A 15,546-nucleotide genomic window follows, 5' to 3' on the forward strand; every position below is an offset into this window, starting at 1 on the left:
TAATCAAAAATAATAACAGTAAATAATGAAAAACTATAAATTAATTTGGCATTATAAAGTGCTTAAAAAACTAGTTTACTAGTACTCACCCTGTTTCCAAGTAAATATGCTTAAGCGCTGTAAATTTGCATGTAATGCATGCGTGTAAGTGTATGCGTGTGCTTCTGCATGTGTGTGTGCTCCAGAGCAGTCCCACCCGTTGTTGAAGAAAAAAGGCACTCAACTCAATCTGCATTGCAGCCGCATCCCTCCGTGCGATGCTTTGCAGTCTGACTGCGCTGTGTGTGTGTGTGTGTGTGTGTGTGTGTGTGTGTGTGTGTGTGTGTGTGTGTGTGTGTGTGTGTGTGTGTGTGTGTGTGTGTGTGTGTGTNTGTGTGTGTGTGTGTGTGTGTGTGTGTGTGTGTGTGTGTGTGTGTGTGTGTGTGTGTGTGTGTGTGTGTGTGTGTGTGTGTGTGTGTGTTAATCTATGCATTGTACATGTGTTTGCATCCGTAACAGCTTTGGTTTTGCTATTGGGCTGATGGTATTTGGTGTTCACCTCTCCCTTTGGCAGCACAGGACTGGCAGGACAAATAATCTTTGGTATCAGTGGCCATTACACAAACCACCCAGCTCAGTGAGGTAGCCACACTGGTTCTCACTACAAACAAAAGGTCATTTTTTCATCAGCTAATGTACATATAGATGCCTGCTGATTTGCGTAACACAAATCTGCTTTCTTCTCTCAATGCTCAGCATTGTTGAGCTCACAATTTGGCTGTACGAACAATGCCCACTCGCATCTGTGAAACAAGTCCTGCAACATTTCCAGAAATGCTACTGTTGCGTTCAGAGATGCTTAAAAACTTTGAACATCTCCCCATGGAGGTGAGGTTGTGCCCTTGTTTCGCACCCATTTTGGCAGGGTTTTTTTGAGGATTTTGGGTGGAATTCTGGTTTTGTTTTCTCTCCAACATAGAGAGAGAGTGTGATATCTCCTCACAGCCTTTCTGCGTGAAAGTTCCTTCCGCAAAGTTCACATGCAATGCAGAGATGTTCCACGTCCATCTGCAGTCCTTCCACGTTTTCCACGTTCTTTTAGAAAGTCTTTCATTTTTCACATGAATTTTCCAAGTGAGCAACAAGGTGCCTTACGTACGCACAACAGATCACAAGTTTAATAAGAAATAGAAATACTTTGTACCAATTACCCGCTTTAATATTATGATGACAAAGCAAGTGGAAGATAGATGAAGAGTAGAATGGGAAACAAAGATAGAGCAGATCAATAGAAATTATAGTGAGCTTGTTTCTGTTGCGTATGCTTCTACCTTTTTGCCATTGATTTGCTGAGCTGAACGTTGTAAAGCATCGATTCTTCTTTTTTACATTTTCGTTTTTAGAAAAGATTCTGATTCGTTTAAAAGATGATTGTTGGTTGCTATGGCACATCATGCCAGTTTGGGGAGAGGGGTGGATTCTGGCTGAAGGTGTGTGAACTCTTCTATTAAGGCAAACATTATTGGCACTAGATTTTATGTAACATTTTGGACCGAGTTTACCCCTCGTCCACATCGCAGGATAAACAAAACATTTGATTTGTCGGTAGGATTTCAGTTGTGTGTGGATGTACCATTTTGTAACAAATATTTCCATACGCATTCAAAGTGTGCCTCTCGCTGTGTTTGGCTGTATTTGCTGTCTTTGGCCTATTGTGATTTATACGGAATGAAAAATACTCATTGTAGTTGAATGTCACAGGTCGCAAACTTATGAAACCAGAATGTCCATGCACCAATGCTAGAAGTGGTATTTCCCCCCAACCTGGATGGCAGTTGTTGACCGATACGCTAGTTGCATTATGGATGCTTTGGTTGCAGTGTGCTGATTGTAGATTGAGACATTCTGGGTCACCGGTTCCAGACCGACACGTCCGCCACCCGGCAGGCCTCCGTGTACATCTGTGCAAAATAAAGTCCTTGTTGAAGGAGCTCGTTCCATTTCACCTTCAGTAGAGGTCAACGTCTTTCGCTTTTCTGTCCGTATCGATTAGTCTCTCAATTCATTAGCTTTGCATATGATCTGAGAGTCTCCGTGAAACAGCTGGCCATTAGGGAATTGTGCCACTGTGGGCAGAACGTGATGATGCAGATGGTGGCTTTCTTTGACAACCTTGCTTGAGTAACAAGCATTATGTGCTGCGAGCTGCGAAATGGCTCATTTGTCTCAGACCGCACCATTATGCCCAGCGCATAAAGAGACTATGAAGCCAGACCACTACAGACTCGCTGGGATTTTATTTTTTGTTTTTTGTTAATAGTTGCCTTTTGGTGGTGTAGACTTAGGTGCTTTTGGATTGGTTCATAACAGTCCCAAAAAAGTTGCATTTATGTAAATCGTTGCCATTGGCGGCAGCGGTGGGATTGATTGGCACGCGACGGGTGTCTACGGACTGAAAATCGTCCGGCACCCAGGGGGAAAGGGGTTTAGACTTAAGCCTTGGAGAAGGTGGTGGCGGAGGTGCCCGGCTGACCCGGACTGGCTCCGTGTCCGTGATGGTGTTCCTCGTGCCAGCGGTCGACGCAGCGGCGCCGGGCGTTCATGAAGAAGTTGCTGACTGTGTTGAGTTCCAGGCCTAGCTGCTGCGAAATGGTCATCTGCATTTCCTTCGAGGGCCGTTTGTTCTCCTTGAAAATGGCGATGAGCGTGCGACGCTGCAGGTCCGTGAAGACCAGGCGCTGCTTCTTGGGGGCCAGATTCCGTTCTTTGTGCTGCTCCTGTTCCTTACGCTTGCAGGCTGCGGGACAAGGGGAGGGGGTCAAGGCGGGAGGATGAACAAGGAGAAGAAAGATAATGGAGAAGAGATTCATTACCCTCATATTTACTCTGCATACTGAAATGACCTATTTGAGAGCAAATTCCACAGATGAGAACCTTTGCAAAGAGCAGAAATTTTCAGACTCCCTTGTTTGGCTGTGGATTAATAGTGATTTAAGACAAATCCATTCTATCTCCCCAGAGGTCAAAAATCATCCCTTTAAAGAGAGCAGACAGAGTAGGCAGTGGTGAGCACCTCAGACTGGTCGTTGGAGACACCGCTGTTTGATTCAATATTAATGCAGTTTGGACTCACAGTAGGGAGAGTGAGTGACTAGTATATAAATGTAGGGGCGCGCGCTGTGTGTGTGTGTGAGTGAGTGAGTGAGTGAGCGAGCGAGCGAGCGAGCGAGCGAGCGAGCGAGAGAGAGAGAGAGAGAGAGAGAGAGAAAGAAAAAGAAAGCACAAGGAGGGTATCGACTCATCCTATTTTAGTGTTCATGCGTCTGTTTTTGGAGGTGGGGTCGTCCACAGAGACTTCGGTCTGAATGCCCCTCCAGCAGGTCTTACAGTCTACGACTTCAAACGGAGGCCACTGGAGGGCACAGACCTGTGAGAGGCAGGGTATTTTAAAACTGAACCGCCTCCCTGTGTGTTTCTGTCCTGGCAACGCATAGAGAGTCTGTCTGCCTACTTGAGGGCAGTAAACACTTCGGAGTGCTGCACACCGATGTGTTGGGAAATACGAGTAAGCCAAGAATTATTTTAGCTCATTTACAGCTTGCGAGAAGCCTACAAATCATTTTATTATGTGAAGAACAGTTGGCTAATGTTTGTTTTGTTCTTACTGAAGCGACTTGCAGTGTGCACAAATCATATTAATGCTTTGGGAAAACTTAGATGTAGTATGTTTTTAAATATTACTCCGTTCTAATTGATTTATTTTTTCCATCTAGTTTCTTCGAGTGTTTTTTTTTCTGAATGGATCATTCACTTATAACGTCTCCCCAATAACCTGCGCTAGCAACTCCTCTAGAGTCGGGTCTGTCTGTGCGCCCCTGCGGTGTGACTGGAGCCAAACTGTGGTGCCTTGTATCTAATTACACCGAGCTGAGGCCCATTGATCACATCACCTCTCGCAGTCAAATCTGTTTACTACAGGCGTCTAACTGCCTGGACCGCATCCATCATATTCAGATTCTACATCAACCACTGTGCGTTTACATGCGCGCGCACGCAAAATGCCATTAAACGCATTCTGCGCTTGAAGCCTGCAGTTTAAACGTCGACACTCTCCTAACGCGCCTTTAATATTTGTTTTCCCATAACATTAGGCTACTTCAATCGCATAAAGTTGTCTGGGTCTAAAGTGAGTGATGAAGCTTTAAAGCCTTTTAAATTGTAATGAGTCGTCCGTCCGTGTTGCTCGACTGAGAAAAACGGCGCCTGAAACAGCGAACCTCAGCGATTTATTGTAAACAGGACTATGTGAATAAACTTCTGTTATCATATTTACTCTCATGTGATTGAAAACCTGTATTTGACTCTTTTTGCTGTGGAACACAAAAGAAGACATTTTGAGAAATGTCTCATAGGTTTTGTGTCCATACAATGAAAGGCAATGGGGCCGATGTTGTTTGGTTACCAACGTTCTTCAAAATATCTTCTTTTGTGTTTTAGAGAAGAAAGAAAGTTATACAGGTTTGACATATGAGGACGAGTAAATGCAAGCGTTTTTGTGTTTGGTTGAGCTGTCCCTTTAATCTTTGATTTCTTTGTTGTAACATTGGTCTACCAGCAGGTGTCGCCGACGCTATTCCCTGGTGTAAACGGTTTACAGGCGTAAGATTTTGTAATCAATATTGATCGATCGGTTGGGAAGGGGGCCCTGATTACTGAACCAAGCTCGGCGTAGAAAAGGAAAAAAATCGATGGCTGCAGACTTTAGAGCTACAGTGAGCAGAGATGCACACACATATAGAAAGGAAACAAATAAGCCAATGAGTGATATAAAGATGAATTGAAGCGTTTTGAAGGGAACGATGACGCGGAATACTTATTAGTGTAAACACGTTTAATCGGTTTTACAAATTATAAATAAAATTGGACGCTCGTTTTTTTCTTTCCTCCGTTGTAAATAATGATTGGACGAGCTCTGAAACAAACAGCTAAACCTATTCTTAATCGGTATCAATATGACAACAAATGTTATTTCGGCTACTGTAAAATAGGCCTATAATTCTATATTACATGTATTATGCTGGTAAAACTTTGGCATGTCGATAGCCTATACTTATAAGCTTTGTATGGACTAAACCCCACTTATTACATCCATGATATTGTGAACAGCAAAATAAACGTTTTTCACCCACACATAGTGTTTCTGTATTTAAATATCGAAGATGCCGTAAACCTCGTGATGTATATACAGTCACTTGAGACAAAGAACAACAGAGACTGTCCCTTGTTTTCGAGTAGCTTATACTTGACTTACAAAACACTAAGGACAGAGGGCTGCCCTGTGGTGTTCAATACCGGTCGATAAATCTGTAAATAATTCGTTTTTGAAAATAATTTAATCTAATTAATTATAGTTCCATGAAAATTGTTCTGGTAATGAGGCAGAAACTATCTTAGGCCTGCTCTGTGCCAATGGGGCGCGGAGTCTAAATTCGAAATAATACCAATTTAATAGCACTGCGCGTGCTGTGCAGTGTGGGGAATGACAAATGAGAACTACTGCAGTGTGGTTTTAAATAATGACTGAAAAAAAATCACCATACGCCTGCAAACGTCCAGAAAACATATGCACGGCCTATGAAAGTAAAATGGCCAGCCGCAGTTTCATCTCCTCTGCGCATGTTCATCGCAAATATAATAACTAATGGTTGAAAAAATTCAAATATTATTTTAAATGTATTTGAATAAATTCAATAAATAGCCTACAATAATGTATGACTATATATTTTAAAAAATTAAGTTTCTCGTCGACGTGACCCATACGAGTATGAAAATAGCCTTTGAGATAATACGACCAACCACCTTTTTTCCTTTTTGTTAAAATAAATCCCGTGCTTATTTTGTGTTCCACTGTGTTCTATTTTTGTTCTATTGCCTTATTTCTTTAAAAAAATCGATTTCAAAATAAACGGTCTAAAACTAGCAATCCGAACACATTTTAACCATGACCAGAGTCCGAGAAATCACCGTTTAAATAGAAAAGAGTTAATTCCGTTTTACTTTTCTTTTCCCTTTGTTTCTTTTATTCTTTCTTTATAATAATTGACTTGGACATTTACGTGCTGTTAATTGGTAAAGCTCTTCTTATAAACCAAATTGTGCTCGGGGCTCCCTGTCTCTAAATACTCGACTGAATTTCGTGTAATGCAATAAGGAAAGATCAGTATGCTAATGTGCAGGTAATTTGAAATAACAGCCCAGGCAGTTAACTAAATCCGTTATTGGAACCAAGAAATTATGGGAAATAATTAGCTGTGGGGTTACCAAAACAATTAAAATGCACTACGGGCTATTTATAAAATATTACAAACAACTGAATCAACAAAAGAATAATACTATAGTTAAGGTATTAGAATGGAGTCCGTCCATCTAGGTTTTAGATAATGTTTTATGTTCAAAGCCTATGATAGATTACGATAAATTATTGATAGCGCAGAGTACAGTAGCCTATGTCTTTGAAGGTACAGTGATGCGCAAAGCGCAAACGATACATGTAGCCTACCATTCATCAAAGACAGCCATAAACGTTTGAAGTTTACTACATTTGTATTCGCTTGCAGGCGTACAGGCCCATGGCAAGTCCTTGTCTTCGAGGGTTAAACTTGGGTTCGTCATAACAGTTAATTGGAGCAATAATAACCCAACTCCAAGGGTTATGGGCTATCGACTTCACTTGCTTCACAAAGTCTAAATAAAATATAAATAAATGGAGTCTCACGTGAAAACTGGAGGTACATGTGCGCTCTCTTGGATTTCAAGTGGGAGGACCGGGGGAGTGGAGAGATCGATGACTGGCCGCGCCGCTCAGCCGACCAGTCTGTTCAGATCGATGCTCAGAGTGCGGCTGAGCTGAAATTGGGAGCGGGGTGGCTCCCGTAGAGGCCCTTCCGATGTTAAAACGTCAGTATGTCATGAAGTTGTCCTTGTATTAACATGATTGTTGTCTTTTTATTCGATTTTATTACATTCAGACCTTTTTATTTCGTATGCGTGTGTGCTGTGTACATCCGCGTGTTTGGCATCAGTGCATCCTTGGCTTGATAGATTGTCATGTCTAAAATAAATATATCTAAGTAGTGATGTTTATATTTATTTGCATTGTAATAGTATTTATTATTTGCTAGGCACTTGTTTGTATAAATTTGAAGCAACGCGTTATACAAACCGCCAAATGCGGAGTTTGTCAACTTAAATTAATCGTTGAAAACTGTCTTAAAACGATGGCATGTCGTATGTTTTTAGTTATTTGTTTTTATAATGTTTATGTTTTAAGCCTTAATGGGATGTGGGTGAGGCATGCTGCTGTTTATGAGGTTACACCTTTGTTCACCTTTTCCATCTCTTTCTATCAGGTGGTCTGACTCAACAAGTCAGTTGAACAACCCACTGCCTAGTATTTCTTCAGGACTTATCACAGGTTGATTTTATCTTTCTCTCTGATTTGATTTATTGGATGTCCGCCGTTTTTATCAGCGTGACTTGGTGCTAATCGCCTCAAAGGTCGATGTTTTGACAGGAGCCAATTCTGCTGAGTTAGCTGTAGAGGATTGTGGTGGGCGAGGTGCAGGGTCTATGACAAGTCCTTGCTACTGTTTAGGTGTTTAAAATGACTAAACAATTCTTTAAAACGTTTTCATCCACTCCAGGGTTCTTGTTGACAAGTCCACAAGATGATTGTCGTGTTGAGAATGAAATCAATAGGTGAATGTTCTAAAAACACTGTTGTTAAAACAAACATCTGTTATAGAGCCAAACTCAAGCCTCGATAGACCAAAAGACTACTTGACCTGCAATTACAGTGAAGTGAGTTTAACCAATTGACCTAATACCCAGAACATTTTTTTTCACAGTAGGCTACATTAACCTCTGAAAATACTACACGAGTATTGGGGATATCTTTTGCGTTGACTGGATTGTCATTGCGCAAAGGGTAACTAACAACGATCACTCTCAAAATGTGTTAAGGCCTCAACATCATTAAACCTTAACCGACATTTAATTGTACAGCACGATTCCAACTAATTTTGTGGGCACAGTGCGTCTGTAATTGAACACCAATAGAGCTCGGTTAAATGTCCCATGATGCCACAGGGTGTGTCAAAAACCGACTTATCTGTCTCTCCGCCTCTGCAGGGAACGTGGCTTTAACCACATTGTCTAAAATGCTTTTGGAGGTTCAGTTAATATTAAATGCGTGCTCTACTAAAACTGTGGTAAAAAGTTGCCTTTTGAATCTCAAATGATAAAGGCCAGAGATCAATATAGTCATGCGTATTACGCACTGAAGAACGCAAAACGCCGTACTTCATATTATATTGATGTTAATGTGATTTTTTATTCTTTTTTATTTCTACTAACATGTCATGTTAGGCCTAAGTGCTTTTGTTGTGTAATTTGTTATTTGTGTTGTATTAAGTTAACATTCAATAATAATGCATTGCGTTAAATATCAAAGTAGTCCAGAATGGAATACTCCTTTATATTATGTTGCACAAATAGTAGTTCCAATTAGAAAACGTTTTGTGATTTAAAAGAATATGAATATGACCCCACGTGAGTCGCATGCGTGGAGAGAAAGTTTAGCTTATATAGTTTACTACGTAATAAAATCAGTAAGACCAAGTGAATTTAGCTACTACATGCCCAAATGCCTTGTACCATGACTCAAGCAAGTTGGAGGCGTTGTTATATAATATCGGTTCTGATAAAATTATAAAATCCCCCCTTGGTAGAATTTAGTGGTGACGCAATGCAATTTAACCCTTTGATGCTCTCCTCCTAGGCAGCACGGTCTCTTAGCAATTTGATTTAAAGGTCACTCTCTCTTATCGATCCATTTTGGCGGGCGAGCACAGAGATTGATCATGAAAATCTTAGCTCGCGGAGACAGCATTGCACGCATTATGAAGCAACAATGTCAGATCCTTAAGGTGGCGTATATGGGCTATACTCAGTCAGCAATTAATTCAAAGAACATACAATGTATACATTAACTACTTTTGGTCGTTTGATATTCCCATCGTTTGCATTTACTGTACAGTGGTAAGAAAACGGCTTGCTATAGTGCTGAAAGATTGGATGAGCGTTGCACAATTTATCTGTATGTATTGTATCTGCCAGGGAACACCCACTTGCAACAAACCAAACAAAAGCGCCCATCTTTGTTGCTAGCAAACGAGACAACATTTTAAGATTCAAAATTGCCAGACTGGTTTATTTAATTAAATGGGATTTTGCTAGTTTTAAAATTACATTACAACAGCGCAGTATAGGCCAAATGGGGAAAAAGTTAGATGTTGACAATCAAGCAATTGATTTAGAAAATCAAGCCTTGAAAATTCAAATTCACTGCTTTTATGTATAGATCCATATATATGCGTACAGATTCGAGACTTGTCAGACAATCAAATGTGGGAAAACGGCTTGTATATTTGTTTACCAAACAGGTAATCGCATCTTTATTTTCTGTTCTGGCTCTATCAATTATTAAGGATAGCATCGATCATTTTCTCGGCCTACCAAAACCCGTCTGCCTGAAAATGCCTCGATTCGCTAATCCTAAATCAATCGCGTCCATCCTCGTGGGCTGGAAACTGGAGGCGAGACTGGAAGTCATTTTGATGATGATGTTGACAGAGATGCAAACAGTACACTTAAAAAGTGTCAGGGGGCATATGGATATTAAAACATTTGATTCAGTTATTATTATCTTTACAAGATTTTTACATTCTTACACCGAGTGAGAGTGAAGTTTACACTTCTCAGTGTACAATACTCATCTGGTGGATATGCAGGCTACAAAGAGGACATGTCTTAAAATTTGTTTGTGCTTTAAGTTTTAGAATAGAACAAGTTTAAATCCACATTCTCTTTGGTGCATTGCGTATAGAAATGCATGCTGACTTTAATGTGAGGTTCTCCTTTTCTTCTCTCGTGCTCATATGACTAGAAGAGGGTCGTATAAAGTGCACTAGAAAATCTTCCTCCCAGGTAAATCCAGAGTCCAATGGGAGAGAGTGCTGAGCCGGTATAATTGATAGATGTACTGGCTATTTGTATCGATCCCTGTATTGATTGGACGAAATACATTGAGATGGAGTGTAGAATACAGCACAGCACAGATGCTGAGACGAATTGTTTTTCATCGTTAATGCAATCTTTAAACGCCCCCCCACCACCAAACGGTGTTTGTCGCCGGCATTGCGCTTTTTCTTTCTTTCAGAATTACCTCAAGTCATGTCTGGGCTATGCTGTTTATATTCTGCTCATATCTGACATGCTGTTTTAATAGCATATTCATTATTATTTTTACACTCACTTTTTAATTACACGAGAAAACCTCGATTTTTCGTGCGAGTAATAAATTCATAAGAAAAAACCGCGAAGTCAGCGGGTTTTATCGATGCATTGTATCATATTATTGTATTTTGAACTACTATGAACTAACGGTTCAGCGCCCTTGAAGAACGATACCAAATGATCCCACATACACGGGCATTTTCGCATTAGGCAAGCTGTGCCACGCCATTGATTTTTGCGACTGTGATGAATTTGGAATCGTAATTTGAATGTATTGATTGATGTAGTGAACGAGTATTCCCAGACTCTCTATGAAACACAACCCCCCAACTTATGCATGCACGTGCATTAATGGCTCATTTAAATGCACTAAGTAAAGTCTTGCATGTGTCATTTGCATAGCATAGTAATTATAGTAATTCCTAAATTTAATACAGATCGTAGACGTGAGCGGGCAGTTTTTATGCACTGGAAAAATAGTAAATGTGCCAATAAAAGTTTGTTATAGTGTGATTTATCTGATGATATCTTTTTAGAATCCTTGAAAAATAGAAATATAAACAATATTTTATATAACGCATTTTGTTAAAATAACAATATGGCCAATTTTGCCTTTATAATTTGGCTCAAACGTTCAATGTCAGTTTTCATGCTACAGGATTTGAATGATCCATAACTTGAATGTCATGTAGTAGTTCATAATGCGTAATGTGTTAGGCCCTAAAAGTGGACCTATGAACAAAAACTAGAAGTTCGTCTTGATTACACTAAATGTTGCTACCTGTAGCAGCAAGGAATCCAGGCAAACTCTCTTTTAAGAGGGTGTGGAAGATATAAAAAATCCCGATGCTCAATTAGCTTTAACAGCAACGGCACTTAAGAAGACAATTGAATAGCGTTTAAATCTTTATTTACCAGAACACTTTAAATGCGCAAAGGAACAATTTACGTTCCATTAAGTGCTTTTCAACTGGGCATTGACCGGAACTAAAATATGCCACTATATCCTGGTTAATTGAATCCACAACTGAAATACGACATGAGGAGATAGGTTTGAACAGGTCAAAGGACTCTGCTAACTAAAGGTTAGTGTTCAAAACAATCATTGTTTATCTACACTATTTAAACAGATTTTAAGTCGAGATCGAGCTTGCGCGAGGGCCTAAGCCAATTAAAAAAAGTTAATAGATAAGAATGCAATACGATGGAAAATGAATGCTTAATAATGCCTTTCTTGTTTCTTTTTCAGTAAGAACTGAAACCATTCTGGACAAATGTGAATTTTTTTAAGTCTTTTGGATCCTTAACTTATAGACAGGCCTCTTTTTTTAGACTTTTTCTCGTAGGCCTATAAAAACAGCTTCTGAAGAGGCACACGTGATGTATTTGGTGTATAGGCTATGCTTAAACTAAATTCACTTGCTTGCACAGTTTGGTTTGTATTTGCATTAAATCATTACAAAACATACTAATGAGATCGTAGGAAATAGGAATTAGCACGAATGAGCAATCTTGTAAAATAGGCATGAATTCCCATCAGATTGTGTTGATATATATTTATACACCGCGTATTAAAATATTAAAAAACATTAGGCTGAAAATCGTGCTGGGTGACACGGAAAAAGGTCGTGCTGACTGACACGAAAAAAGGGGTAAATTCGTGTCCTCGAACACGATTAATAGAATACTGTCACGAATTCCCTTGAGACTGTGTTGCAGCACGAAAATTATGCCCAATAGAATTATACCCCTTAGACATCATTCGTTTTTATTTATCTGCCATCTAAAAAAATTTTTTTCCTTGGGTTATTTTTTAATGGTGATAACTTTTTTGCTTAGCCTAAAGTAGCTTTTGTTTACAAAACAGTCCGCTGTGCCCACAAAAAAACATTGTGCGTATTCAAGATCAACTAACATTCACACAGATCAGAAGTCTCTATATGTTATATGTATATATATGTTGTCTGTTTTTAGTCAGGTGTACAGTGCGTTTATTTAAGCTGTTGATGAGAATTCACGAATATCAGAGCATTATAGATTTTTTGATTGACTGGGGCAGGCCTCATGGGCTTTATCACATGTCACATAGCGATAAGAATTAATTTCCTTTTGGGCTGTAAAAATTACTAGGGACGACTTGGGTCACCTTCACTCACCTGCGAGCCTAAGGGCAGACATGCGCTGGAACTCTGGTTCTTGTAGCCATTTCCACATCCTCCTGAACGTCTCTCGACCCGACTTTAGTTTACTCCAGGGTTTGGGATTCCGCAGAAGATCAGAGAGAGTTCCTTGCGAGCGACACAAGATCCTCTGGGCAAAGATTGCTTGTGGAATGCTGTATCTTTTTAACTCCGCCGTTATTCGCTGAGCAACCTCTTTGGTGTTGATCTCCTCCACCTGGCCTGACCCACCTCCCTGTCCGCCGCCTCCTGCTGTCTGCCTGTCACGCTCCGAGAGCACCGACCCGTTCGCCTGAGAGTGCGAGTGGCTGTGGTGGTGGTGGTGGAGACCGTTGAGAGAAGACATGATACCATGCCCGTGTCCTCCTAAACCCCGCGTCAGGTGCTCCTCGCCCCTGCCAAGCATCGCAGCGTGAGACTCGAAGCCTCCCGGGGAAATCATCTTGTCGTTCCCCAGGTGCGCACCGGGACCGTAAGTACCCAGAGTCTGTTGAGAGTTGTGCAAAGACCCCAGGCCGTTGGAGAGAGGTGATAAAGACTGTCCCATCCCGGACAAGTCTTTGGAGTAGTGACCATATAGGTTTCCCATGGACGCGAGGCCCCGGTCATCCCGCATCAGTGTGAAGCTGCCGCTGACGTTCCCGGCGGCGAGACGCTGGTGCGCGGGATGATGGTGAGCGTGCGGATGATGGTGAGCGTGCGGGTGATGGTGAAATTTCTCTGAGACGTTGGATATGGGTGGCAGGTGGTGCTGCAGCGGCGTCAGCGTGGTGTAAGTGCTGCTCAGACTCATGCTCGAATCGCAAGACATGGTCATGGCAGGATGGAGAGGACCGGTCAGCGAATGGTCCGCGCGATACTCACCGGCCCCGTCCAGTATTGAGGCCATGCTGGAGACCATCGCCGATCTCCCGTGCGACGATACCAAGTTCCGGTGTGTCGCCGACTGTCGCGCGTGTGGAGAGTTCATCAAGTCCCCCGATTGATGGGAGTGTGACACGCCGTGAAGATTTCCAATGTTTTCCATTGTAAGTTCCATTGTTGAAAGACACTGTTTTCCCCTCTCTCTCACTCGCCCCGTCACACTCTCCCTTTCTCTCTCACACTCTCCCTTCCAATAAATTTTAAACGATCTCAAAGCCGCGTGCCATTGATCCCGAGATCTTCACTGTAAGTCAATCCAGCATTTCACTAGGCTCTCTCAATGCTTCAATCATAGCACGCACATGCACGTACGCCTGGTGTCCGTAAACGCTCGTATCTATATATCGCCTTTGCGCGCCTCTTACTTCTGACAGCAGAAGCAGAGCGAGTGAGAGTGTCTGCCTCGTGACCGCGCAACATATTAAGATGTGAGTGTGCCTGTGTGCGCGGGCGCGCGCGCCGTACGCTCACACAGTTTCAACCACACTGTGAAGGGCTTGACGTCACCACTACTGTCTGTTGGAGAGGAGAGACACCTTGCTCCTACGGAATAACGTTCGAAATAGTGTTTCTGACTCGTATGGGGTGGCTGTGCTATTTGCACACTTTGACACCGGCGGTGTTGTGAATTATTGGGGTTTCCTTTATGGACATGATTCATCGGTTTCTTCTGATAAAGTTGACTAACTTGGCGCCAGCGCGCGACATTCTGATGGTTAAATATTAATGGATTTCCCAAACCCCAAGAAGATAAGATAGTCAATCTCCTTTTGAAAATAACATGATTAATCATATTATATGTTTCTGTTAAACCTTTGACAATATTTGATTATGTCACCAAAAGATCCATTTGCATTTCAGAACTTTGTTGTGACAGAAATGAATGTGATACACATAGCCTACTTACGCCACTGTTATGCCGCAATTTGAATGACACGATTCACAACAATGCACAGCATCAGCCGTTTAGTCAGTTTCATTTCTTCATTAAATGTTAAACAATACATTTTAGGCCCTGGTACAGAAGGAAGGAGAGGTATAAAAAAAGCAGCCAAGTGACCTTTATTTACTACAGTTTTAATTTGACAAAGTTATATGGACTTTTTTATGCACACATTTGTAAATTGCTCCATAATTACAGTATATATGTATTAATGCATATAGGCCTATATTTATTTTAAACACTTCGGTTACAAGTCGACGGAATGCAATTATGATAGGCTATACTGTATATTTTTAGGATACTAGTTTACCTTCACCTCGGTCGATACTCGTTGCTGCTTTAACCTGATGCTCATCTCCGCCTTTTTCAGATGATCACTTCCGGTTTACGACGATTATTAATGCACTCAGTCATCGATCAATAAATCGATCACTCGGTATGCGATGGGTAATAAATGTAATATATTTGTTTTCTCTCAGAATGAGCTTGCAAATGGCGAATCCGGTTTGACACGGTCTTAGGCCCAAATTTATTTGACTAGCCTATTTATTGTTGTCAATAAATAAATAACATATCTAGCCAAATTAAAGAAAACATTTACAAACTTAGGCTACAATATTTAAATGAACCTTTTTCTAGGTTTCTAAAACCCTGGACATAATAATCTTTTCCTCTGGAAGAAATATGCATTTTAGTTTCTGATTTGACAGTTAAATATCTAGTTTGCTTTTCATTGCGCTTATGATAGGCCAAAACCTTAAATAAAATATCAGCAATAAACGACCTTTCAATATAGTTTATTTAACTTTAGCGTACAGATTTTGCTTCATTGCAAATTATCGGAAATAATGTAGAGAATTAAATATTTAATTTAATCATGAATATGGCAATGTCATTAAAACACAACCTTATCCACTGGGATTGCTGTTCCCTTATCGATCCTTGCAATCAGTGTTATTGAAAATAAATTAGGCCTACCGGACGCACGCGACGCAGTGCTCATCATCTTCACGTGACAGTGCGCCCACAAATGCTATATTGCTTGTCAATTACAAAATACAGCACCCAAAATATAATATATTAAGTAGATATGCAACTGTTGGTTTCAAGTAAGTTTTTGTAAATGTAACAGAAACATGAATCTCAATATTTATATATATATAT

General features: G+C 40.7%; 1 protein-coding gene across 1 annotated transcript; it reads right to left on the reverse strand.

Annotated features, from left to right (window-relative positions):
* Positions 1–1,195: 1,195 nt before the first annotated feature.
* On the reverse strand, positions 1,196–13,774 carry onecut3a (one cut homeobox 3a). The gene is made up of 2 exons (XM_057325649.1): positions 12,492–13,774; positions 1,196–2,776 (listed from the first exon to the last, which is right to left on the reverse strand). The coding sequence occupies exons 1-2, from the start codon at positions 13,552–13,554 to the stop codon at positions 2,472–2,474; spliced, it is 1,368 nt and encodes a 455-aa protein (XP_057181632.1). The 5' UTR covers positions 13,555–13,774; the 3' UTR covers positions 1,196–2,471.
* Between the last annotated feature and the right edge of the window lie 1,772 nt (positions 13,775–15,546).

This window comes from Triplophysa rosa, linkage group LG25 (genome assembly GCF_024868665.1).
Source record: "Triplophysa rosa linkage group LG25, Trosa_1v2, whole genome shotgun sequence".
Lineage (NCBI taxonomy): Eukaryota > Metazoa > Chordata > Actinopteri > Cypriniformes > Nemacheilidae > Triplophysa > Triplophysa rosa.